At 44.8% G+C, this 25353-nt stretch overlaps 1 protein-coding gene across 1 annotated transcript in view; it reads right to left on the bottom strand.

The window, feature by feature from the left end:
• The window catches only part of ECHDC1 (ethylmalonyl-CoA decarboxylase 1), a 92191-nt gene that overhangs the window by 28061 nt on the left and 38777 nt on the right, over positions 1–25353 (bottom strand). Inside the window, exon 2 of the mRNA XM_050949869.1 lies at positions 2409–2630. Within this exon, the coding sequence (XP_050805826.1) occupies positions 2409–2628 (220 nt within the window). The 5' untranslated portion in view covers positions 2629–2630. The remainder of the gene's footprint in view (positions 1–2408; positions 2631–25353) is intronic.

Here is a 25353-nt window from a genome sequence, read left to right as displayed (position 1 = left end):
AGGTAGAAGAACCAGCCCTGCCTATTATAATAATACGTTGCAGTGATCAGCAAATAGCTAGTGAATTAAAGTGCTGCAATAACATATTCCACTCAGCTGAAGGTGAAGGACTGAATTAACACAGAGAATGAATTAAGCTATTTGTCATCTCATCTCCTAGAGGGTCTTCCTTGAGATGAGGATTTTGAGGCACACTGGTGGGGAAGCTTTCGAGCTGCGCCTGTTTCATGGATGAATACAAATTTCCAAGGCTGTCAGTCTATATCCTTTCATGCATATTACATTGGCTAAAAATAAACATAATGTGCCTACATTGGTATATTACATACAAAAATAAAGAGAACCAAATATTAGGAAATGCCAGATTTACAGGTACCCGTACAACCTTAATTCAGCCACCTTGTATATCCTGGATGTACTGAATGAGGCAGGGATTCTGTGGAAAACAGCACATGATTGTGCAATTAAAGTCTATACCGTGATGTGTACACATAAGAGGGCTGAACTGTAAGGCTCAGCAGGTCTCAAAACTAAGGCTACAGAGCTGTCAGGCAGCAAATACCTCCACGCTGCCACCCAGCAGCAGCAGTCACTGCTCGCTCCACTATCCATGACTATCTACATACACAAACCACAGGAAGTCCTGCTTCAAGGGATTTGACAAGCAGTAGCTTCATGTCTCCTGATTGACTCCCTGCCTTACATAAACTCAAATGGTGTTCCAGGAAGTGTCCAGACAACAGGGCGGATCTTCTGTAGCTGCGATGACCATTATTGCTTTCTGCTCTTAACTTCTGGTTTTGATCTTAGCTTAATTTGGACCTCACTTCCTGACCCTGATTTGGACTCTGACCCTTGATATCAACCTCAGCCTGGCACTTGACTACTAACTCCTTCACCACTCTCAGGCTTGGGTTTGACACTGCTCTGACCATTAGCCCTGAATGCCCGTGTCAGGATCCTGACATGAATTAAGGTTGCACAGACAACCTTAAAACTGGCATTTCCTAACTTCTCCTAATTTTCTTGCTCTATCACCTATTCCTGCTACTAGAGATCCTTCAGCAGCTCCCAGGCATTCCCAGAATTATGGCACTGCTTCTGCAGTGATGTGGGCCGCCTTTAGAATGTTCATGTGATTATTATTTTTCTGGCATGTACCCAAATTTTTCCCAGGGAATGCAAGTGACAGAAGAGATATAGTAAGTCTGTAACGATTTATACTCCCATTTTAAAAATAGGGAATTCAGACACAGAGGATTAATGACTTGCCCATTGGTCACATAGCAAGTCAATGACAGGGATTACAATAAAGTCCATGATCTTTAACCCAGTTCCCTGCATTATCCACTAGAGCAGTAACACTAGAATGTCCTGTTTTTAAATATGCTTAAATTGATCAAGTAAATAGACATATAGACCTGTTCATATGATGTCAGACATACTATGGGCATAATACCATATACGTTGTAGGTACTGACTGATGTAGGCTGGAGATATCGAGAACTGTAGGTTTTAGTCTGAAAACTCCCTCTATTAACTAATCTAAGAATAAAGAGTATAATCTGCAATTAATTTGCCCAACTGGAAAGTTCCTCACAGGAGAATCCAGAGTTCTACGATAGAGTAGGGGCAGACAGACCATAAGAATATATGAAAATAACTCTTAAGATGTTTCTAACTGGGCTGAGAATGTTCATCCTTTAGTAAATAAGTTGATATGTAAGGTGTCAAACTGATGGAAGAAGAAAGGGTGGACAGGTTGGTATATGTGGTTGGAAAAGGCCAAACTATAAGGTGCTGGGTGATGGAGAGTAGAAAGCAAGTTGGAGGAACTACGTTCAAGCCCTTCTTGCACCTCAATTTCCCAATTTACAAAATGGGCATCATGATATCTGCCAACATTTGTAAAGTGTTTTGAGTTGAAAGACATTATTTTTATTTGCGTCTAGAATAGCTGAGATGGATAAAAGGAACAAAGTATAAAGAGAAAGAGCAGGGAGAAAGGATTGAGCTGACTGAAAAAAGGGCAAGCATGTTCTGACAGATAGCTTTGTCCGGTGTCTAAAGTTTCTTGTGTTTTTATTTTTATTTATATGCTTATAACAACATATTATTATGGTTTTATTGTGAAGAACAGTAATCACTTAATGCATCTCTAATCAAAAATCATGACTTCTTATTTCTAACCATAACATAGTTATGGGCATAATTTTTCAGAGTCATACAGGGACCACTACACCATTTAGTCTGATCTACTGTATATCACAGGCCACCAAGCCCCCCAGCACCTGCCCACTAAATCCAACAACAGAAACAAGATCAAAGTAAATTAGACCAGCAAAAACCTAGGGCAACTGCACACACACTCTCTCTCTATATATATAATCCTCACACATTGTCAGTACCTGTGAACGCATTCATTAGCTTTGGGTTGTTCAAGGTCAGGACTCCAATGCCATTGTCTTCCTTAGAAAGGTTGATGGATCCACCACCAAACTGCTGAAGTTTTTTCTTTATCTCTTCTTCCTCAAAGCCATGGGCACTGTTATACAGTGACACACCTCTTTGCAGGAACAGTCTACTCTTTGTGGTTTGCAGTACACTTTTCCAAAGAGCGACTGACATTTCTGGAAGGAAACACACAGCAGAAAATGATCACATCTCAGGTATTTTCTCCCTTTCAGACCCAATCCAGTCCTTCAACAGAGAAATGGGATCTTGTAAGATTAACCTTTCAAGTGTAACAGTCACAGAAAAGCCACAGACCTGAAGCTGGATACTTAGGATAAGATTTGCAAAAGCACTCAGGTTTGGTCTAATTCAGCTCCCAACTCCTGTTTTACCACTGATTTCAATGGGAGAATGGTTAGGCCTATGCTGAGTACGTTTGGAAATTCCACCCTTAAAGTAATTAAAAAAACCTTTAGATGAGACCCAAGAGGGTTTGAGGATGAGGCCGGAATGACCTGAACAAGAAACATAGTTAATTACTGATGTTTTCTAGCTGCTTACTCTGCATCAGTCTGAGGAAAAGGACTTCTCTTCCAGAACAACGAATAACCATATATACGTAATTATAGTGTCCGATGTAATTATAGTGGCATACAAAAGCATCAGTATTGTTATGGGTACATCAGCTCTTTCTGTGACGAACACTTAGGGTATGGCTACACTTGAAATTTCAAAGCGCTGCTGTGGCAGCGCTGCGGGAGCGCTGCCACGGCCGCGCTTTGAAGTGTGAGTGTGGTCGGAGCGCCAGCGCTGAGAGAGAGCTCTCCCAGCGCTGCACGTAAACCACATCATCTATGGGTGTAGCTTGCAGCGCTGGGAGCTCCCAGCGCTGCAGCACTGATTACACTGAGGCTTTTCAGCGCGGTATCTTGCAGTGCTCAGGGGGGTGTTTTTTCACGCCCCTGAGCACGAAAGTTGCAGCGCTGTAAAGTGTCAATGTAGCCAAGGCCTTAGTTTTACAAGTTTCCTATTGGTTGCAAGAGTTTTTGCCAGTTAATCTTGGTATGCAGAGAGTGTCTCTTCCTGGGAGCTATACTTTGTTGTGTTCGTGTATGTGAAAAATAACCAGATAGTTACAACCATAATGTTACTGCAGCCCTGTATTTTAACTGACCGAGATCAAAATCTAAAAATTACAGAAAGTTCCTCCCCACGGAGAAGAGGTTCTAACAGGGCATAATTGTCCACAAATGATTTCACAAGGACTTGGGGGTAGGGGTGGGGAATCTGTGTTAGCTGGAGGCAGCTAACCTGAGGGAAAAGTCTGTTGCATGCTGTTGTATGAGGTCAAGAAAAGTGTTCCCAGGAGATCTAAGGAAAGGGTTTGAGTATGGTTATTGCTTTATAACTTGCTAGCCCAGTCCCGTCCAAGAAAACTCTGGAGTGTCCCGTTGCCACACAGAAGACATAATACATGTTTATATCATTTGTGCCAGTGCCTTTAAAACCACAGATGACTGTTAGACAAGAACTAGAATAAAGGGAACAAGGAGAAGACCATAAGAGACTAAGGCTATGGTGACACTGGAGAGCTTACAGCAGTATAGGTGCACCAATGCAGCTGTAATCTCTCATGTAGCCGCTCTAAGGTGACAGGAGAGAGTTCTCCTGTTGACTTAATTAATCCACTTCCAACAGCAGTAGCTGTGTCCGCGAGAGAAGCTCTCCATGACATAGCGCTGTCCACACCCCTGAGCGACATAAGTGCTAGTGTAGACATAGCCTAAGAAAGACCACTGAGAGACGTTCTGCAGTGTTTTCCTGTTGTCAGAATAGGACAAAAAGCCAAAGGAACTATTTGTCAATCCTAAGGGTTCTTTCTGCAAAGCAGATTTGAACCCGAACCAAAATTTATTCATAATAAAGAGAATTTTTGATAGCTGGCTTTTAAGTCACGTGTAGGGTGAATGGACATGTGTTTGTTAAAAATAGAGCAAATTAATAATTATATATGCACATGCACATACTTTTTAGAACCTAAATAAAAAGAGTGAAGGGTGAACAATTCTGCTACTGGCAGGTTTGTCTTTCATAGATTCATAGCTTCCGAAGTCAGAAGGGACCATTGTGATCATCTAAGTCCAGTGATTCTCAACCTTTTTGGGCTCATTTGTAAATGTTTATGACCTGTTGTGACCCAGTAAATAGTCTGGGGGTGGAGGCCCTGGGGCAGTTTCAGTCAAGTCCTGCATCTGGGGGGCGGGGGTCCTACCCAGCACTCACCCCACAGTGGTGGTTCCTGCAACTCCTGTGCTGTGGAGGCTGGGCTCAGCTCTCCATTCTAGGCATTGCAACCTCCAGGGTTGCGGCACCACTCAGTTTTGGCCCCACTCCCCCTCACTGGACCAAATTTGTGAGAGTGGAATTGTGACTTGGCTCATGAGGTTGCACTGCCCTATACTTAAATTTGGCCTACCTGGAGTACTGGCATCATGATGGCTGGGCAAAGCCTGAGTAGCAGTGGGACCAGAGAGATTGCAGTGCCTGGAGTAGGGAGGCGAGCCCAGCCCGCCCTATAGGACAGAAGCCACGAGAGCTGCCATGCAGAGTTGTAACTAAGCATTTTAGCACCCACAGCAAGCAAGCATATTTGTGCCCCCTACTAGAGCCCTGCAAGAGGCTATTTTTTTAATCCTGCTCCCACCCCGTAATACCCACTCCCACCTGCTCCCTCATTGTTTGTTGAATTATTATGGCAGTGAGATAAAAATTCAACACACAATGCAGGAGCGGGTGGGCGTGGGTATTGCATGGGTGGGACAGGAGTGGGATTAAAAAATTAGTCCTCCTGTGCCACAAACAACATGAACGCCCCAGCCAGTTATGAAGGCAACACCACCACTGCCAGCAGTAGCACAGAATTAAGGGTGGCAATACTGCAGGGCTCTACCTCAATTGCATCTTTTTTGGCATTCCCTCTCACCTGGCCAGCTTTGCACTGTGAGTGGCTGCCCCACTTGTCCTACCCTGGTTATGGACCTGCTGTCATATGACCCTTTGAAACATTTTGGCGACCTAATTTCGGGTCCTGACCCATGGGTTGAGAAACCCTGATCTAGTCTTTCCTCCTGTATAACACAGGTCATAGAACATTCCCAAAATCATTCCTTGAGCAGATCTTTTAGAAAAACATCCCATCTTGATTTACAAATTGCCATTGATGGAGAATCCATCACCACCATGGGTAAATTGTTCCAATGATTAACTGGAATCACCATTATAAATGTAAACTTTGTTTCCTGGCTGAATTTGTCTAGCTTCAACTTCCAGCCACTGGATTGTCATACCTCTCTCTGCTAGACTGAAGAGCTCATTATCAATTATTTGTTCCCCAAGTAGATATTGATAGACTGTAATCAACTCACCTCTTAACCTTCTCTTTTTTAAGCTAAATAGATTGATCTTCTTAAGTTTATCACTGTAAGGCATGTTTTGAAATCCTTTAATCATTCTCATGCCTCTTCCCTGAATCCTCTCCAGTGTACCAACATCCTTCTTGAATTGTGAGCACCAGAACTGAACACTGTATTCCAGCAGATGTGTTATGGCTAAACAAAGCACACAGGATCTTTTATAGGAGAGAAGGCAGCATGCCGCATTTATTGAGAATACAGCAGTTAGCATATGCTTTTCAGTCACACACACACACACACACACACACACACACACAGTCCTGCCAGTTAACGTTTATAGTTACCAGTCCAGAGTCTGGATCAATCTAGTGGCCAGCCAGACTGGTCGCAGAGGGGTGCTGGGCTCTGTCAGTTGGGATCTGATGCTCCTTGAGTTGTGGCAAAACGAACCCAAAGTCACATTGCCCAGGACCCTGTTCTTATAGTCTTTCTTCTCTGTTGAAGTCTATGGATTTGTGACCAGTTACTCCTTAACTGGTTTCAGAGTAGAAGCCATGTTAGTCTGTATCCGCAAAAAGCACAGGAGTACTTGTGGCACCTTAGCCCACGTCCAGACTAACCCACGGCATCGGCGGGTTAAAATCGATTGCTCGGGGATCGATATATCGCGTCTAGTCTGGACGCGATGTATCGATCCCCGAGCGCGCTTACATCGATTCCGGAACTCCATCAACCCGAACGGAGTTCCGGAATCGACACGGAGAGCCGCAGACATCGATGCCGCGCCGTCTGGACGGGTGAGTACCTCGATTTTAGAAATTCGACTTCAGCTACGTTATTCACGTAGCTGAAGTTGCGTATCTAAAATCGATTTTAATACCCTAGTCTGGACATGGCCTTAGAGACTAACAAATTTATTTGAGCATTAATTGGTGTTATCTTTTGACGTTAACATTCCACAACACCTCCGAGAGGGTCATCCTGTCCTGTTTTCGATTTAATCAATTGTCTTGTCTTTAGAGGTGCCAGCCTCCACCTCAGGGTCATCAATCTGCCCTTCCTCACTTATGGATGTGCGCTGATGGTTCTCTGGTGTCATTAAGTTTCTTCACTCTTCCTTCTTTGACAATCTGACTTTAACAATGGCCTTCACACCTTATCTTTTCCTGATGCATGCATTCCTCATTCACACAAACAGTCTTTTACAGAGACCTTCAAAGGTATACAGCAGTTTTTATGTTGAGCAAGAAAGGCATTGTAAATTAAACCTTACTAAATCTTGTAATCAAAACAGTTCACATTGTGGCCCAGGCATTGAACATTCCTCTAATCTCCTTAACATAGACACAATAAAAGATCCTGTCTCTTATTAAACCTTAAAACAAAGAAATGTATATTTAACTACAGTGCCTAATTTATAATACATATAGGAAACCATAGTAGACATTATAACTTATCCTAAAACAAAAGGGTCACCATAATCAGTCATAAGGATTGTTCTGGTCTGTCCCTGCCTTAACATCAGTATAGACACTGGCAGTCTGTCAGATGTGTTTCTACCAATGTCCCAGAGGGTCATTCCTTTCTGCTATTCAAAAAGGGTGGCTGGCAGGATGATCAAATCATACATTAATTCTTATAGTACAAATATAAAATCCTGCTCCTACAGATGTCACACCAATGTCAAATGCATAGGTAAAATAACCTCTCCAGCTCTACTCAAGAATATCCTGTTTATGCATCCCAGGATCGCATTAGCTCTTTTAGTGACAAGGTCACATTGGGATCTTATGTTCAGCTGATTATCTACCATGATTATCTATCAAAGCTTTTTCAGAGTCACTGATTCCCAGGATAAAGCCCCCCCAATCCTGTAAATATGGCCTGCATTCTTTGTTCCTAGATATCTACATCTACATTTAGCTGTTTTAAAATGCATATTGTTTGCTTGTGACCAGTTTACTACTAAGCAATCCAGATTGCCCTGTATCAGCGAGCTGTCCTCTTCATTATTTACCACTTTTTTTTCCAATTTGTGGATCATCCGCAAACTATATCAATGAAGATTTTATGTTTTGCAGTCAGCAATGTCACCCTTTACTGAGTGGCCAACACCTGTTCACCTGTGAGCTCTCGGTCGATTTCTGACTTTTCATGGTATATTGTGAATAGCTGTAAGACTGGTAACCATTATTGAGGCCATAAATCTTGTGTTTGCATCTTCTACCCTAACTACACCTCTACCCCGATATAACGCGACCCGATAGAACACAAATTTAGATACAACGCAGTAAAGCAGTGCTCCGTGGAGGGGCGGGGTGGTGGTGCGTGCTCCAGCGGATCAAAGCAAGTTCGATATAACGCAGTTTCACCTATAATGCAGTAAGATTTTTTGGCTCCCGAGGACAGCATTATATCGGAGTAGAGACGTAAATAAAAAAAGGTTGTGTTTGTGTGCGCGCACATGTATATTCTGTAATGACACACACAGCAGCAGGGAAAGGGTACATTTTACAGAGATAGCTATGGAAAGCTTCCCCTAAAATACCTCCAAAGACAGAACTACTTGCTAAGTACAAGGTGTTATCTTCATCCATTACAGACTATTTCCATCTTACCTTAGAATGTAAGAGAGAGAGAGAGTTTAAAAAAAGCTACCAAGTTGGTGATGAATTCATTTGTATTTGTTCTTTTGAGATCAATCTTTTTATACTGTTTATAACTCCAAACTCTATTTAATCACACACCTCCTTCTGCCCATGACATTTCAACAATCACCTTTTAGAACTGTTTAAATTGTTTTTCTGCTCCAAGTATAAACTTAACAGATTTCCAAAGCTGCTTTTTTTAAATTAAGTTGCTTCTCTGTCTGGTCTTTCTGATAGATCTGTTTTCTGTTTGCACAGCACCAAGCATAATAGGCCTTTCAGGATTACCAGAAGACAAAGAAGAAGAATACATAACACACACGTAAACGACAAAGTGGACTAATTCACTAGCTTTTCATTATGGCAACCTGAGCTCACAGATGAAAATAGGTTGATGATCTCAATCTTCTGACCCTTTATAGTCTATACTGGACATGCTACCACATAATAAAAGCTACTGCACAGCTGTTAGTCTCTGCTCAGGAGGACAGACTAGAGAAGCAGGGATGATCCAGGTGTGTTAGCAGAACTGTGTGGGATAGCTTGCACTATGCTTTCGTTTATTATGCTTACTGCAGTGCTATTAGTCCCCCACTTTTACAGACTCAAAATTTTTGCAGTCCCCACAAAAAGCAATACACTACATTTAACTGTCAGTGCAGTCAGTGACTGCCTCCAAAGCATACACAAAAACCCCAAACCTCTCTTTTTATTAGTTTAACTCACTGCCAAATTATACCTGTATGATCACGTTTGATATTTCTTAAATTTTGCCTCTTAAAAATAAGTTAAGAGCAAAATAGACTCAAGCTGTGGAAATTTTATTCCAGAAAAAAAATCTGACAATTTAAATTCTGTGTGCTGTATGCATTAACAGGCTCTTTTACTATTATTGCTATGGCAATAAAGAGCATCAGCAAGTGAAGGATTAGAAAACAAATTGGACATCATTGCCTGCGGATCATGAGTCATGATTAATGACTCATATAAGAAAAGGTATTATCATGGAATAATTTTTCACCATCCTCCATAATACTCCATAATTAATTCAATGAAAAGAGATTTTGTAATACTCAATCTGAGAAAGATAACCACTTAGACAAACACCTAGGACAATAGGACTTGAGAGATCACGTAGGACAAGCTCGGAATTTAGGTATTTTGTTCCTTCATACCAAAGGGATTTTTGTTGATCTCTAACAAACAAAAAGCAAAATTTCAGTCAGCGTGGAGCACTTGCAGCCCACGGAATGGCTGGAATTGATTTTTGCAGGTTGTTTATGGTAAGACTACAACAGAGTGGAGTAAATATAACAAATGCTGTATGGATTCTTTAATTATAAATATTCTGTTAAACCAGTCAAGTAAAATTGCTAAATTCTCAGATTATAATATGACTATACAGAATAAACTGGCCAAGAAGATAGAATGGCCCAACAGAACTTGAGACACCCAGGTTCAATTCCTGCTCCACCACTGACTGTAAACAAAGTCACTAAGACTTGCTGTGCCTCAGCTTCCCCATATGAAAATGGGGACAACTACGTTAAAGATTGGCAAGTGCTCAGAATGATGGGGTCACAGAAGTACATGAGATTGACTAGGACTTTGTTAGTGGAAGTATAGTCTAACAGGGCATGCTATGCTCCACTATTATCTGTACCATAATCAGTTATAGAATAACTTTTTCAATGACAAACTTTCCTGTAGAAGTCACAGGTGGTCAACACAGGAGTAATTAGCTTTGTGGCTTATTAGTCTTTTTAGCATGTTTTTAAACTTGCCAGAGCTCTGGCATATTGCAAGTGATTACTAACATACATCTACACCAATGGCCGGTGATGGGTTATCAATAAGGCTAAGATGTTGTCATGGTTATTTTCAGTAAAAGTCACACACAGGTCACAGGCAATAAGCAAAAGCCGTGACCTGTCTGTGACTTTTGCTACTGTGGCTCCATGGTTTTCCCCACCACCGTTGTGGGCTGGAAGCTGTGGGGTTCCCCACTCAGCCCACAGCGGCTGGGAGATGCAGGGTGACCATATTTCCAAAAGAGAAAATGGGAGGCGTCCCCCTCACCCCCACGCAAGGCTGTCGCCTGCAGAGTATACACTTGAGCCACTGTCAGGCAGTGCATGACAGTGATGCAACTGATCATCTGCAAAAATGACACTGCCAAATTGCACAAAGTATACAAATTTAAAACCCAGAGAAAAATAAGTATTTTCTTCATGCTCTGTTCTAGGAATCATAGAATATCAGGGTTGGAAGGGACCTCAGGAGGTCATCTAGTCCAACTCCTTGCTCAAAGCAGGACCAATCCCCAACTAATCTCAGAGGTTCTGTAACAACAGTAGGTACAGCTTTTCAGATAGAAGTGTAATTTTCCAGACAAGTGTCCCTTTAATCCTAAATGCACCTGCCTATTTAAGATACACCAAACTGTTCCTGCCTTTGTTAACACAACACACATTTCTGAAAAAGTGACAAGTTTTACAACTCTTCACCAAAAGTTACTGGATTCCAGACAATAATTCAGGACAATTCCCCCACATAGTATCAAATGTAAAAGTGTTATTTGCAGCATTGTTCCCACAACAGGGCCGCCCACTGGGGGGGGGGGGAAGGGCAAGTGGGGCAATTTGCCCCAGGTCCCGGGCCTAGCAGGGGTCCCCACTAGTTTTTCAGGGGCCCCTGGAGCAGGGTCCTTTACTCGCTCCGGGGCCCCCGGAAAACTCTCGCGGGGCCCAGGTCCCTGGGAGCTTCTTCCACTCCAGGTCTTCAGCAGCAATTCGGCGGCAAGGGGTCCTTCCACTCTGGGACCCACCGCCAAAGTGCCCCGAAGACCCGCGGTGAGGGGGTCCTTCCGCCCTGGGACCCGCTGCCGAAGTGCCGGGTCTTCGGCAGCAATTCAGCAGCAGGGACCCCCCGCCGCCGAGGACCCCAGCCCCCTGAATTGTCTGAGTGGCCCTGTCCCAGAATGTTAGAGAGCCAAGGTGGATGAGGTCATATATTTCATTGGACCAACTTCTGTTGATGAAAAAGACACTCTTCTTCAAATGTTGTTATGACACTTAGTATAGATATGTAGCTGCTATATCTAGAACTACAAGCCTCTAACAAAAATTTAATAACTCACATGCCAGACGCATACCAAGGTGAGATTACACTTAGGTATCCTAGATACACTTGTTTTATACCAGGTTTCAGAGTGCTAGCCGTGTTAGTCTGTATCACCAAAAAGAACAGGAGTACTTGTGGCACCTTAGAGACTAACAAATTTATTTGAGCATGCGCTTTCATGGGCTAAAACCCACTTCGTTGTACCCCAGAGCTCCTCACCTTCTAAGTGGATTTGAAATGTCTACAGCCTGCAAACACCTTAAAATCCTTATCAAACCCTCCTTCTTCAAAAGATTGTTGTTTTGCATTTAATGTGTATGTGAAGTAGCAATTCAGCCAGTGATACAGATATTATATTGTGGCAAGAGCTCCTAAACATGGTGTTAATAATCAACAGAGCTTAGCATTAAAAAGGAACAGGGTTCAAACATTATTCAGTAACATGCAGACAGAAAACAAGCAGCCTCATGAGACTACAGACAGCTTCATACTAGAGAATCTCCTGTGGCAGGGAGAACAAAGGAAAGGTCACTAGCATTTCAAAATTCACAGCATTTGATCCACTCCAGCAATAAAACCCCATCCTAACACTAGGAAGATTTAAGATTGTCTAGGTGACCCTGACTGTGTATTTGCATATATTTTTAGTGTTTGATTTGAAGTGTAACCTTAGCTCTGAATTTATTCAGGTAATATTCACTTTCTGTGAAAACTAGAGCTCCTCTTAAGGATTTTTCTCTTAAATAATGAAGAGATATTTACTACCTTAGCTCCATTTTAACCTGCAGTTTGTAAAGATGGGAGAAGAGAAACAAAGAAAGATTTGTGGCAAGTCTTAGAATAATCACAGATTTATTTGAACCAAAATAATGGGTTTGATTTTTTTTAAATGGTGCCTGAAAGTGCCTAATTTTCTGTGAATATTGCACATTCCCATTTCATTATCAAATCACGTGTCAGATTTCTATAGGCTTTTACAACAGTCTTCCAAACAGCTTGGCAAAAAAAACAAACAAAAACCCACCACCAAACCAACCGACCCACCCCTTCATTTTGTATCACCGTTTACAATTGCCTTTTTAATTATCAAAAGCAGGAAAAACAAACTAAAGTACTTTCTAAAACTCCACGGGGAAATATATACAAATATAGCCAAGGAGGGGAAAGAGAAAGCAAACTGATTTGGGGGGACAATATGATATGAGGGGGAGTTGGGGAGAAAGAGACGAGGTATTAATTTCACTTTGGAGCAAGGGGGAGCGAGACAGAGAGGAGAACCCAAATTCCATGGGTTCACACTGGGAGAGAAGAGACACCAGCCTGGAGGGGGTTAATATCAGGGATAGGGTGGGACAGATGAGAACCTATAATCCCAGGGTTAATTAATAATCATGAGGAAGAGGAGAGAGATTGGGGGATGTAAGGAGAGGAGCCACTCCACAGGAGGGGGGAGGTCAGATTCCCTACTCCTGGGTTAACAGAGGATGCATTAGCTCCAGCCCAGCGACTCACTGACCTACTAGTTCTGCTCCCTGCAGCAAGTTGTTGCTCCAGCTCCAGCACAAGCAGCACAGCACAGGGTGCTTCGGGGAAAGGCCCTCCCGGAAACCAGCGCCGTGTGTAAAAGGGCCCAGTCAGGTCAGCAGAGAGGAGCTGGGACTCTGCTGATGTTGAGTGTGGCACAGGGACTAGGGCTGGGGTAAGGGGAAGGCAGGAGGAGGTCAATGCCGCAGGGCGGGAGGCTGTGACCCACTCGTGATCTGGCGGGGAGAGGTGTTAAAATGCCGCCACCCAGCCACAGGGAGACTTGGGCTGATCACCCTGCCTCTGCTTGATCATCCTGCTCCTCCGTGCATGCTGCTAAGCTACCCCTGCGCGAGAGAGCTTAAATATGGGGCTCATCACACTATTTCTGGACAGCAATAATTTTCCCTTTGAGAGAGATCAGATTGCCCCAAATGAGACATATTTTCAAAGCCCTAATTGCTTAGTGAGAATATGCCTGGGACATATGGGACACCCACTCTCCATCAGTGATGTCACCCTCGCCCACTGAATTGTGTGCGGGGTACTCAATATGCATGCAGTATTTTGTCAGGACCAAAGGTAAGTTTGTCTAAGTATGAAAATTTACGGTAAAGTACGGCTTAATAGAAATGACTTCCTCCTTAGTTTTGGTTATTCATTTATTCTGTTATTTAGTCCTTCAAAATATAACACTATCTGTAAGTAGTTTTGCTTAAATAAGTTTGCACATGTTTGTTGTGCACATATGTGACAGGGATGTCAGTTTTCTTTGTGTTACCATCTTTCTCCCCTCCCCACCAGGATTTTGCAATATGTATTCACATCCCTTTTTGGGACTGAGGTTTGGGAGGCAGTGAGAGGCATTTTGCTATAGTTTTTTACAGTGTCTTGCTGGGAAAAAAGGACATTTTTCTGTGTCTGATTTAAGTGGACACTTACAGTCTCACACATCATTTTGTTTTTAAATCTCCTTGCTCAATTATCTCTCGCAGTGTGAGATGGTACCCAACTAACATGATGTTAAATGTGATTTATCACTCGGTATAGAGAGGAACTCCTGTGCTCACCATTATATCAAATGATTGTGGTTCAAGGTGGGAATACAATGTTAAACATGACAGTCCTTGTTTACACAGGGGCCATGTCTACATAAGGAGGTTACACTGGATTAGCTCTAAAGTGCAATTTAACTTTATAAAGCTGAATAATACCTAGCTCTTGGATAGCACTTCTCCTTTGTAAAGCACTTTGAGATCTACTGAAGAAATCACTATAATTAACCCCATTTTACAGATACAGAACATGAGGTAGATGGGAGAAGTGATTTATCCAAGGCCATCTCAGTGTATGTCTACACAGCAATTAAATACCTGTAGCAGCTGACTCGAGCTTGCGAGGCTGGAGGACCCAAGAGTCTGGGCTTCAGCAAAAGCCCAAATGTCGATGCCACAATTAAACAGACGGAGCCAGCTGATATGGGCCAGTCATGAGTGTTTAATTGCTGTGTCAATCCACTCTAACATGCCAGTGACAGACCAAAGATAGAACCCCTGCAGAACTCTATCCACTAGGCAATGCTGGTATTATACCAGTTTAAAGTACTTTCCTTGTTAATCATTGCATCTACACAGCTCTGCTTTTTAAAATTAACCACTCAACATCCTGGACAGATATCCCCTGCTACAATCGTAACCCACTTGTGAATGTGTGTTACAGGGCCTCCTCTGTGTCAATCTGCCTCTGCCGAGAATGTGCATTGTTACAGAGATTTGACTCTTTAGTTCAAGCTTTAGCAGTTTATGCATTTATCTCTCCAGGTCACTGGTTGAATCACAGTGTCACTTCGCTCTATGCTCTGTGATTTTTCATGCAATGAATTTTCAGGATGCCTACTGGGAATTACAGGAATTCTGCAACTGGGGAACAGACTAGCAAACTCCCATGATTCCTCTCCTGGCAGCGGTTAATTTTGACATTACCATTTTCAAACTGCTGTCAGGCAGCATGGAGGATCCAGTGCTGAGCACTGTGCTCATGACAGTCATTAATACAAACAGGATGATACACACGCATTTGCAGTTGGATTGATGGATGGATGAGGCTCAGTGGTTTCATAGGGCTGTTGTGCTATGGATATGGCTAATAGAGGAGGAGGAGGAAATTGAGCAGTTAGTTCTGCAAGGTATTTATCTGGAACATCTTTACTCAGTGGAGCACTGCTTCTGGGTTCAATCAACTAGAAGTGACTAGTGTGAGTGTAGTGATTCAAAACTGGACTGATCAGCACTTAAGGATGACAAAGGACACTTTCCTGGAAACCTGCACAGAGCTCTCCCTGGAGCTTCAGCACCAGAACACCAACATGAGAGCTCCTTTCAGCATGGAGCAGCATGTTGCCATCCCCAGGTGGAAGTTACCAGTCAGTAGCTAACCAACTTGGTGGTAGAAGATCAACTGTCGGGGTTGTCATCATGGAGGATTGTGATGCTATGAGGAGGGTGCCATCGTGTCACAAAGTACAGTAATGCACAGGAGGTTACCGATGGCTTGCCAAGGATGCGATTCCCATTGGAACTAATGACAGAGGATGCATGCCTATTTTCTGCCCCCCACACCAGGCCAAAGACTTTATCAACAGGAAGATGCATTTCGTATAGTGTTGCAAGGTTGATCACTGTGGAAGATTAATCTTGATGAATGTGCGGTGGTCTGGAAAGGTCCATAATGTCAGGTAGGGTTGGCAGGTGTCCAGTTTTCGACCGGAATGCCTGGTCGAAAAGGGACCCTGGCGGATCCAGTCAGCACCACTGACTGGGCCGTTAAAAGTCTGATCGGTAGCACAGTGTGACAAGGCAGGTTCCCTGCCTGCCATGGCTCCGCATGGCTCCCGGAAGCAGCGGCATGTCCCGCCTCTGGCTCCTGCGCGTAGGAGCAGCTAGGGGGCTCCATGTGCTGCCCCCGCTGCAAGAGCCAGGAACCACGGTCAATGGGAGTTGCAGGGCCGGCGCCTGCGGACGAGGAAACGCGCAGAGCCACCTGACCACAACTCCACGTAGGAGTTGGAGGGGGCACATGCCGCTGCTTCCGGGAGCCATGCGAAGCCATTGCAGGCAGGGAGCCTGCCTTGTCCCACTGCGCCTCAACCGCCTGCCCCAATCCTGATCCCCCTCCCGCCCTCTGAAGCCCTCAGTCCCAGCCCAGAGTACCTTCCTTCACCTCAAACTCCCCAGTCCCACCCCAGAGCTCACACCCCCAGCCAGAACCCTCATCCCTCCCATGCCCCAACCCCCTGCCCGAGTCCTGATCCACTTCCCACCCTCTGAACCCCTCAGTCCAAGCCCAGAGCACCTTCCTGCACCCCAAACTCCACATCCCAAGAGCCTGCACCCCCAGCCAGAGCCCTCATCCCTGCCCCTGCACCCCAACCTCCTGCCCCAGCCCTGATCTCCCTCTCATCCTCCAAACCCCTCAGTCTCAGGATGCCCACTCCTGCATCCCAAACCCATTATCCCCAGCCCCACCCCAAAGCCCCGCACCCCCAACCAGAGCCCTCATCCCCCCCACACCTCAACCCCCTGCCTCAGTCCTGATCCCCCTCCCACCCTCTGAACCCCTCAGTCCCATTCCAGAGCAATCCCCTACACCCCAAACCCCTCATTCCCAGCCCCACACCAGAGTCTGCACCCACAGCCAGAAGCCTCACATCCCCCCCACACCCCTACCCCATCCCAGAGCCCCCTCCTCCACCTCAAATCCCTCATTCCTGGCTCCACCCCCAAGCCTGCACCCACAGCTGGAGCCCTCTCCCCCATGCCCTAGCCCGGTGAAAATGAGCGACTGAGTGAGTGTGGGAGAACGAGCAGCAGAAGGAGGAGGTATGGAGTGAGCAGGAGTGGGGCCTCGGAGGAGGGGCGGGGCAAGGCTGTTTGGTTTTGTGTGAGTAGAAAGTTGGCAATCCTAATGTCAGGATATTTAGAAATTCACACCTGTTTGCTTGATGAGCAAGGGAGTGTGTGCTCCCCAGACTCCTATGGCTGTTAATGGAGTTATGATTCCTCCGCTCAGTCTGGGAGACCCAACTTACTTTCTGCTTCCCTGATTTATGAAGCCTTTCACTGGCTGCTTGGACAAGAGAAAGGAGCAGTTTAACTTTATCCTGAGTTGTTGCAGAATGTCAGGGGACTCTTTTGGAAGGCGGCAGAGGCCATGGAGGCTGGATTAGAGCAGATGGTGGAGTGGAGAGACCTTTTGAATGTTATGGACACCCAGAGAGGGTGCTTCTGTAAAATGTCTCAAGTGGTCAAGGAAAGAGAGTCATGGATGTATTGTGCTCCTTCTGTGAAATCAGGGGGGTAATTATGGAAATGAATGTACTGTAACCAAGGAAATGTGTTGTTTTGATTTTTATGGGGAATTGCGGTGGGAGAGGGAGGGAGAGGGGAATTTGTTGTCATTTATGGTATTTCAGGGTATGAATACACTGCAGTTAGACACCTGCAACTGGCCTGTGCCAGCTGACTTGGGCTCATGGGACTTGGGCTAAGGGACTGTTTAATTGCAGTGTAGGCTTGCAAGCTTGGACTGGAGTGCCCTGCAAATACTGGGGCCTAGTACCCTGCAAGGTGGGAGGGTCCCAGAGCTCAGGCTGCAGCTTGGGCCCAGACGTCTACACTGCAATGAAACATCCCCACAGCTGGACTCGAGTCAGCTGGCATGGGCCAGCCTTAGGTTTTTATTTGCAGTGTAGACATACCCTGGATGACATATTTCAGTAGAGTTGTACCGAAATGAATGTACTGAGTTAACAAAAAACATAAGTAACACGTTTTTTCTTGGATAAAAACAAAAACAATTAAACAAGAATGTGAAGCAAACATAAAACCAGTGGAACTATGGCATGGCCATCTTAAGGAGTGCTCACAAACTCCTGCAGGTGATACAGCTGAAAGAGTTCTCCTTCATTTCCTGGAGGGCTGATTGTTGTGGGAAGGGCTTGTCATTAGAGTTACTGAAATGGTAGTCAGTGTGGTGTATTCTGTACAATTTGCAGGACATCAGACTGGCCAGAGGCTTGGCCTTTGTAACACAACGTGCTCTATCACAGCTGTTTGCTTCTGAGTTGTCTGCATCATGTTCCTTTCCAGAGCCAGGCACTCCATTTCAGTCCTTTGAGATTGCTCTAGGAAAGCATCCCTCCACAAGTCTGCCTTAATGACCGTCTTTTAGGTTGAGTTCACTAGTTCCTGGAGCATATCTTTTCTTGCCTTTTGATTGTTTAATCAGAGAGCTTTCAGACTCTTCTTTGCTCATGGGATGTGGCATTACAAATAAGGGAAAACAGAAAAAGCACAAGTACTTATTGTCCCAAAACCAGTCTCCATTGCCAACAATGATATAATGTTTCTTTCCCCACCATTTTGGAGTACCATTCCCATCCGCTCTTCACATGCTGGGACTCCCTTTGCAATGGTAAGATGTTTTCCAAATTAGTTCCCCCTTGCATAGGGTCCCTGCAGCAAAGGATGTATGTTTGGGTAGCTATGTTGGTTTCAGATGGGTGAGGGCTAAGAGTGGATGGACATTTGGTTGTCTGTCTTGGTTTTAGGTGGGTGAGAGGCAGCCGTCTGCAGGTTAGTAATTGCATGTGCCCCCAGCAATCTGCCTTTTCATTGGATGGTGTTACCCAAAGGCATGTCCCCTGGAGACAGAGGGGTCTTGTTTAAAAAGGCAATGGGCAAGCCAGCAAGATATGCAGTGCTGCTATTCACCAGGATGGTGTCCACCCAGCTGGTGCCGGAGTGAAAAGGAATCACTAGTTATGTGGACAGTCCCAAGACACTTTGCCTTCCAGTGCATGTGCCAAAAAGACACCACAATCTTTGCTTTAAGTTCTCTTTTATGCTATAGATCAGCATAAAGTTCACTGCAAAATTAATACAATTCTGTCCTAAACTGTCCTAAACCCAAATAGCTTAAGATCTCTATGCCGCTTGAAATGTCTCTGTAGCCTCAGTTGGGCCATTTACGTAATGAAATTTCAACTGTACTAAAAACTGAGCGCATTAATGAAACCATTAGACAAGGTAACTTCTCTGTTTTCTATTGCTTTTTCTCTTTCTGTATCTGCTGCTATACATTTGCCATGCAGCACATTTGATTTTTTAAACTCCATAGTGCTGACATCTGGAGTGAAGGGGAGAAGGCCATGGAAAAGGGGGATGAGGGAGGGAGACTGAGCAGGCCGCAATTTGGGCTGGGGAAAAATGGAGGTGGCAAGTATATCCAGTGACTGTATATGACATTCCAGGGTGCAATCCAGACCAGTGAGGGGCTCTGTCACCACCTGCCCTGCAACCTGAGCTGCCTCGCAATTCTCTGCTGCTATGGCCCCCAACCTGGGCCCTTCACAAACAACCAAACGGCATGCAGGTCACACTAAGAGTGTCTGTATAGCCACAGCCCTGGTACAGCAATTCTGATGTCAGCAACCTGTTAGCAAACACTCCAGTCACTCTCTGGCTTCCAACAGACTTGGTTACCATATGCAGGGTGGCCACAACACACTCCCAGTCCCAAGTTTCCCCCCCCCAAAATACATATGTTCTGCACTGTCCAGCCCTCTCCTAGGTCCATTGCCCCTCTAAGGGGCTCAAGATACAACAGTTTTCCACCACAGATGGAGTTACCCACATAGTCCAACACTGGATTAGTTTTGATTAAAGAATAAAACAAGTTTGTTTACTACAAAGGGATAGGTTTTAAGTGAGTACAAGTATAAGGCATTAAAGTCAGAAATAGTTACAGGAAAAATAAAGATAAAATGCTTTCAGAACGTAACCAGTTAGACTTGGTTCAAAGTGAAGTTTCTTGCCGCATGCTGAAGTAACATTGCCGACCAAACTCTCAGGCCAGGATGTGTTCCCAAGGTCCAATGGCTGCATCTTTTGGCCTCTTATGTGAAAAAGAGAGAGAGATAGGGGTAGAGAACTTGGGGTGGTTTTGCCTCTCACTTGTATGGTCCAGCTCCCCTTTAAAATACATTTTCCTGAGAGTGACCCCTAAATAAAGTTCTCTCCAGCTGAGAGCAAAGAAGCGGGGAATCTGGTAGAGGAAGTTCCATTCACCTGTGCATTCAGAAATGCTGACCTCCCTTGTCACTTGGCTTACCTCCCTTCCGTGCCAAAGAATGGCCACTTGATAGGTGATTTCATCAAAGTTGATAGGTCACCTGGCTAGGGGCGTCAACTTGTCCTTTGTCTTTGAGAACAGGTTTACCCACTTCCCAGACTTTTCTGGTAAACACACTTCAGTCACAATTTCAGCTTATGTTCATAACTTTACATAGAATCTTGCTACATACATTTCACCATGATTATTGACCAGCAAGTTATTAGTTTTCAAATGATACCTCAAGGCCTATTTTGTACAAAGGTTACTACAATAGTGTGTAGGGAGTGAATACTGGGGTGCATTCCATCACATTGTGGGATTTGATATGACAGGGAAATAAAACAGATTCCATTTTGAGCACACTGGGGGGTTGTTAAATGCTGAAAAAGGTGGAGAGAAGCCCTTGGCTTTGCCCAACGTGGCAGCATATACCCAGAAAAGTAATTTAATTTCCCCTATGCAGTAGTAATATAATCCAGCACATAATACTTACACATACAGATCTCCTCTGCAGCATTCAGAGGCTGGCTGCTGGGACTCTTGCATAATCTCCACATCTCCTGGTTCATCCTGTTCTTGGCTGCCCTGTGAAATCTCCTTCTGGTTGGGCCCCATAGCATGCATTGGGTCAAGAGGGTTTGGGTTGGTGGCCATGTTGTCTGCTGGGCTTTGTGGAAAACTATCTACATCATTCTTTGATTTGGTGGTAGTATCACTTGCTCCCACTACCTGGATTGTACTTTTGCAATACCTGAGGCCCTGTTCTGGTCACTTTTCCACAGATACTTGTGTCAGAGCTTGTTTGCTTTGTTTTGGCACTGAGACCAGCTTCAGGAGTGATCCCTCTCCTTCATGTGCTCTGACTTCAAGTTTTAGATATTTACATTCTGATGACAGCTGGGATTGAACGTGCAGCTCTCCAAAGATAGCCATCAAGTCCAGGACCTCTGAAGGGGTCCACGTGGAGGTACGGGGGATGGGGGGATGGCTACTCTAATGGGTATGTGAATTCATTAATGCCTGATATCAAAAAGGAACAGTCCTGGCTGCCTGCCAGGATTGAAACAGAGAGATGGCATTCAGTTAAGATGATTCCAGAGAAGTTGAGGGCATACAAAGATCTAGGTCTGAAGCAATGCACTGTAGAGATTGTAGTTGGAGGACTGCCAGAAGCTAAATTATTTAGAATGGGTCAACATGAGCCTTAAAGCAAACAAACACACTGCAAAGTTGAGTTACTCCTGTTCCAAGGAGGATTACATACTGCAACCCCAGAGGCCAAATAATTTGCTTTAAAAAAAAAAAGTGGTGTGTGGATGCAAGGTACTTCAAGGCAACTAAGGCCAGGTCTACACTAGAAAATTAGGGCGGCAGGGCCGTCCTTAGGCATAGGCAGAATAGGCAGCCGCGTAGGGCCTCACTCTGCCTGGGGGCACCACTCTGCAGGCAGCCCAGACATTGTAGAAGCAGGGCTGCTGGGTCCTAGAGAGAGCCGAATGCAGCACAGTCTGAGGAATGGGATTGGCTGCTAGGGTCTCTGGGAAGGGGAGAGGGTAGGGGTTGGGGAAGGAGCTCACCTGTGAGTGTGACTCTTTCCCCCCGGCTGAGGTGAGGTGAGGCAGGCTCTGTGGCTCTGGAACCAGTATCCTTTGTTGTCTCCCATAACATCCATTCTTCTCCCCCCCGCCCCATGGAGCACCCCCTCCTTTCTCCCTCCTCCCCAGGAGCACCCCTCTCTCTCTCCTCCCTCCCCTCCGTCAAGGCTGGGTTGGGTGAGGTGCTGGAGGATAAGTGAGAGGAGGAGGCTGGCTGCCTGCCTGCTGAGGAATGAAAGTGAAAGTAACTCACTTCCTCGGCAGGCAGCCAGGATCGGAATGTCACACAGGGCTTGGCTGGGGTTAGCCAGATGTGTGAAAAATCAGGATAGGGGATTGGGGTACAGTGATCAGATATCCCTATTTTATAGGGACAGTCCCAATTTTGGGGTCTTTTTCTTATATAGGCTCCTTTTACCCCCCCCCCCATCCCTGTCCTGATTTTTCACACTTTCTGTCTGGTCACTCTAGGTGGGGGTAATTAGTGCCTATATAAGACAAAGCCCCAAATATTGGGACTGGCCCTAGAAAATCAGGACATCTGGATCTGGCCATCCTAGCTGGGGAGCGCCTCTCCCCCAGGCTGGCAGCTGCCAGAGATCCATCTCATCCAGGGGGAGCTGCACAGGGCAGGATGAGCTGCTGTGTCTCCATGGGTGCCCTGTCCCTGAGATCAGATGCTGTGCTAACTTCACCATGGTCCGTAAGGCTGGTGGTGGTGCCCATTGGCGTGTGATTGGACCTGAGGGTTTGCTGCTGCTGTTGCCACTCTGCATCCCAAGAGGTGCATTTTGGGGTCCTGCAGTTTTCCACCTATCTCCTCCTCTACTGCAGCTGTTGGACCAGCAGGCTGGGGGTGAGCCAAGCATGAAAGCAGTACTGTGTTGTCATTTAGATTGTCATTTAACAACTTTGTTTGCCAAAAATTCTTGCTAACAATCCTGAATCCAATTTCAATATTTTTTTTAAAAAAAAATCAATATCTTAGCCAAAAACAGAAAATTAAGTTGTTGACAATTATTAGTGACAGGTTTGGTTTGAGGCAGGGAGTGAGCCAGTTTTCATCAGAGAAACAAAAAATGTTGACTGACTTTCCTATAGCCTGTTACTCCTGATAAGAGCCCTCCAACAACTGTAATATGTTCATCTCCTTACTAGTGTATAAAGCAGGGGTCGGCAACCTACGGCAAACGTGTCAAAGGTGGCAGGTGAGCTGATTTTTGATGGTATGCAGCAGCAGGCTGAGCGGCTCAGTCCATCACTGCTCTGGGGTTCTGGCTGCTGCCCTATTGCCAGCTGGGATACCAGCCATTGGCCCCACTCAGCACCTGCTGCTGGCCTGGGGACCCCCAAGGAACCCCAGGCTGACAGTGGGCTGAGCAGGCCAGCTGAACCACTCAACCTGTTGTCAGCCTGGGGTTCCATTCACTCAGCCGGCAGCGGGCTGAGTGGGCTGGTGGTGGGCTGAGCAGGGCCGGTGGGGGGTTGAGTGGCTCAGTCTGCTGCCAGTCTGGGGTGCCAGCAGCACTCAGCCTACTGCTACTCCGGGGTTCCGGCTGCCGGCCCCTTGCCAGTCAGGAGCTGAGCCGCCAGCCCCACTCTGCCTCCTGCCAGCCTAGGTGAGCAGAATCCCAGGCTGGTAGCGGGCTGAGCGGGGGTTGGCGGCCGGGATCCTGGCTGGCAGGAGTTGGTGGTCAGAACCCCAGACCAGCAGCGGGCTGAGCAGGGCCTGGGATCCTTGTCTAGGTTTCCAGCCACCAGCCCCGCTTAGCCCGCTGCCGATTTGGGGTTTCATTTACTCAGCTGGCAGTGGCCTGAGCAGGACCAGTGGCCAAGACCTCAGATAATAATAGTTTATTTATATAATATAGACATAGAGAGAAACCTTCTACAAACATTAAAATGTATTACTGGCACGAGAAACCTTAAATTACATTGAACTTGGCACACCACTTCTGAAAGGTTGCCAACCCATGGAATAGAGTGACCATATGTTGTACTAAGATTCTCCTGCTTTTTTTTTCCCTATGAGTCAGTATAACTTTTGCCAGCCCAGAAGTTGGGCAGCCAATGTTTTACGTTTTCACAATGTTTTCTCCAACTTTCATAAAGTAAATACATAGTTAATATGAGTTAAAAAGGCCAGGGACACTTCTTTGTGAAGAATCTGTACAGCAGATCATGCTAGAGCTGTGAAAATGTCAGTTTTTGATGGAACTTTAGAGGCAGTGATTTATCATGTATTTTATCATGTGAATGTGCTGCTATTGCTAATGTCTTTCCAAACAAAAATAAGGCACAACAGGACTTCTGTAACATTTCTGTGCTACCTTAATCTAGATGAGATGATTCTGTGCTGACTTTATTTTGGTCACTTTGTGCTTTACCTAGGAGTAAAACTAGGGTTATATTTTCCCACTGTTTGGAAACCCAGCTTATTAAACTGGATAATGCTATTGATCTATTTACAGTATAAAGTTGATATAGAGTTGTAACTAACGTTAAGACTGATGCCCATTATACATTTAAAACTAAAAAGTGGCTTTGTAAAAATGACATGGGTTTCCAACTCTACTGTGTCTCAGTCTTCGCACTAGCTCAAGTTCACAGGCTCACGGCTATCGTATATTAGCTATTTGAAATAATATTTCTGATAATAACAATAATTTAAACAGTTATTCTTTAAAAAACACCCTTATAAGTTATGTCCTATCGAAAACAACCTTCTGGGTCACAAAAAAGAAAACGGAAAAATGAAATAGGATTAGCTGTAGAAGCACAGAAGGGTTCTATACTTAAGTTTGTACATCATGAAAACAATGAAGTTGATCAAGATCATCATGTAACTTCCCAAGAAAATTTTTGTGCAGATGAAGCTCAAGAAACACAAGAACACACAGAACAATCATTTGAAACAGATGCAGACACAAAACAAGAAATTGAAACAGTTGAAACTGTACTAGCATGGGATATAGATGACATTGGCACATGGCTGCAATCTTTAAACAACGAATACTGTGCCATTATACTTGAGAAAGGCCCTGTGAGAATAAAAGGTCTTGAATATCCTAAAGACATTAGAGGTAGGAAATTCACAAAAAACAATTACTACAAAAGACTTTCTAATGGTGAAATTGTCAACAGACGGTGGCTTGTGTACTCTAAATGCAAGGATGCTGTATTTTGTTTCCCATGCAAGATTTTCAATAGTTGCAATTTTAAGATAGCAACCATGGGTATTAATGATTGGAAAAATCTTAGTCACATATTACCACAACATGAAAAGGCACAATACCACATTGAAAGTATGCACAAATGGTGTGAGCTGAGTGTAAGGTTAAAAAATCAGACAATTCTTGATGCCCAAAATCAAAGATTGCTGGAGTCAGAAAAGCAGCATTGGCGTCGTGTTCTTGAACGTCT

The sequence above is a fragment of the Gopherus flavomarginatus genome, chromosome 4 (assembly GCF_025201925.1).
Source record: "Gopherus flavomarginatus isolate rGopFla2 chromosome 4, rGopFla2.mat.asm, whole genome shotgun sequence".
In the NCBI taxonomy this organism is placed as follows: domain Eukaryota; kingdom Metazoa; phylum Chordata; order Testudines; family Testudinidae; genus Gopherus; species Gopherus flavomarginatus.
Note: the sequence above shows the minus strand (reverse complement) of the source record. Positions and strands in the feature narration are given on the sequence as shown.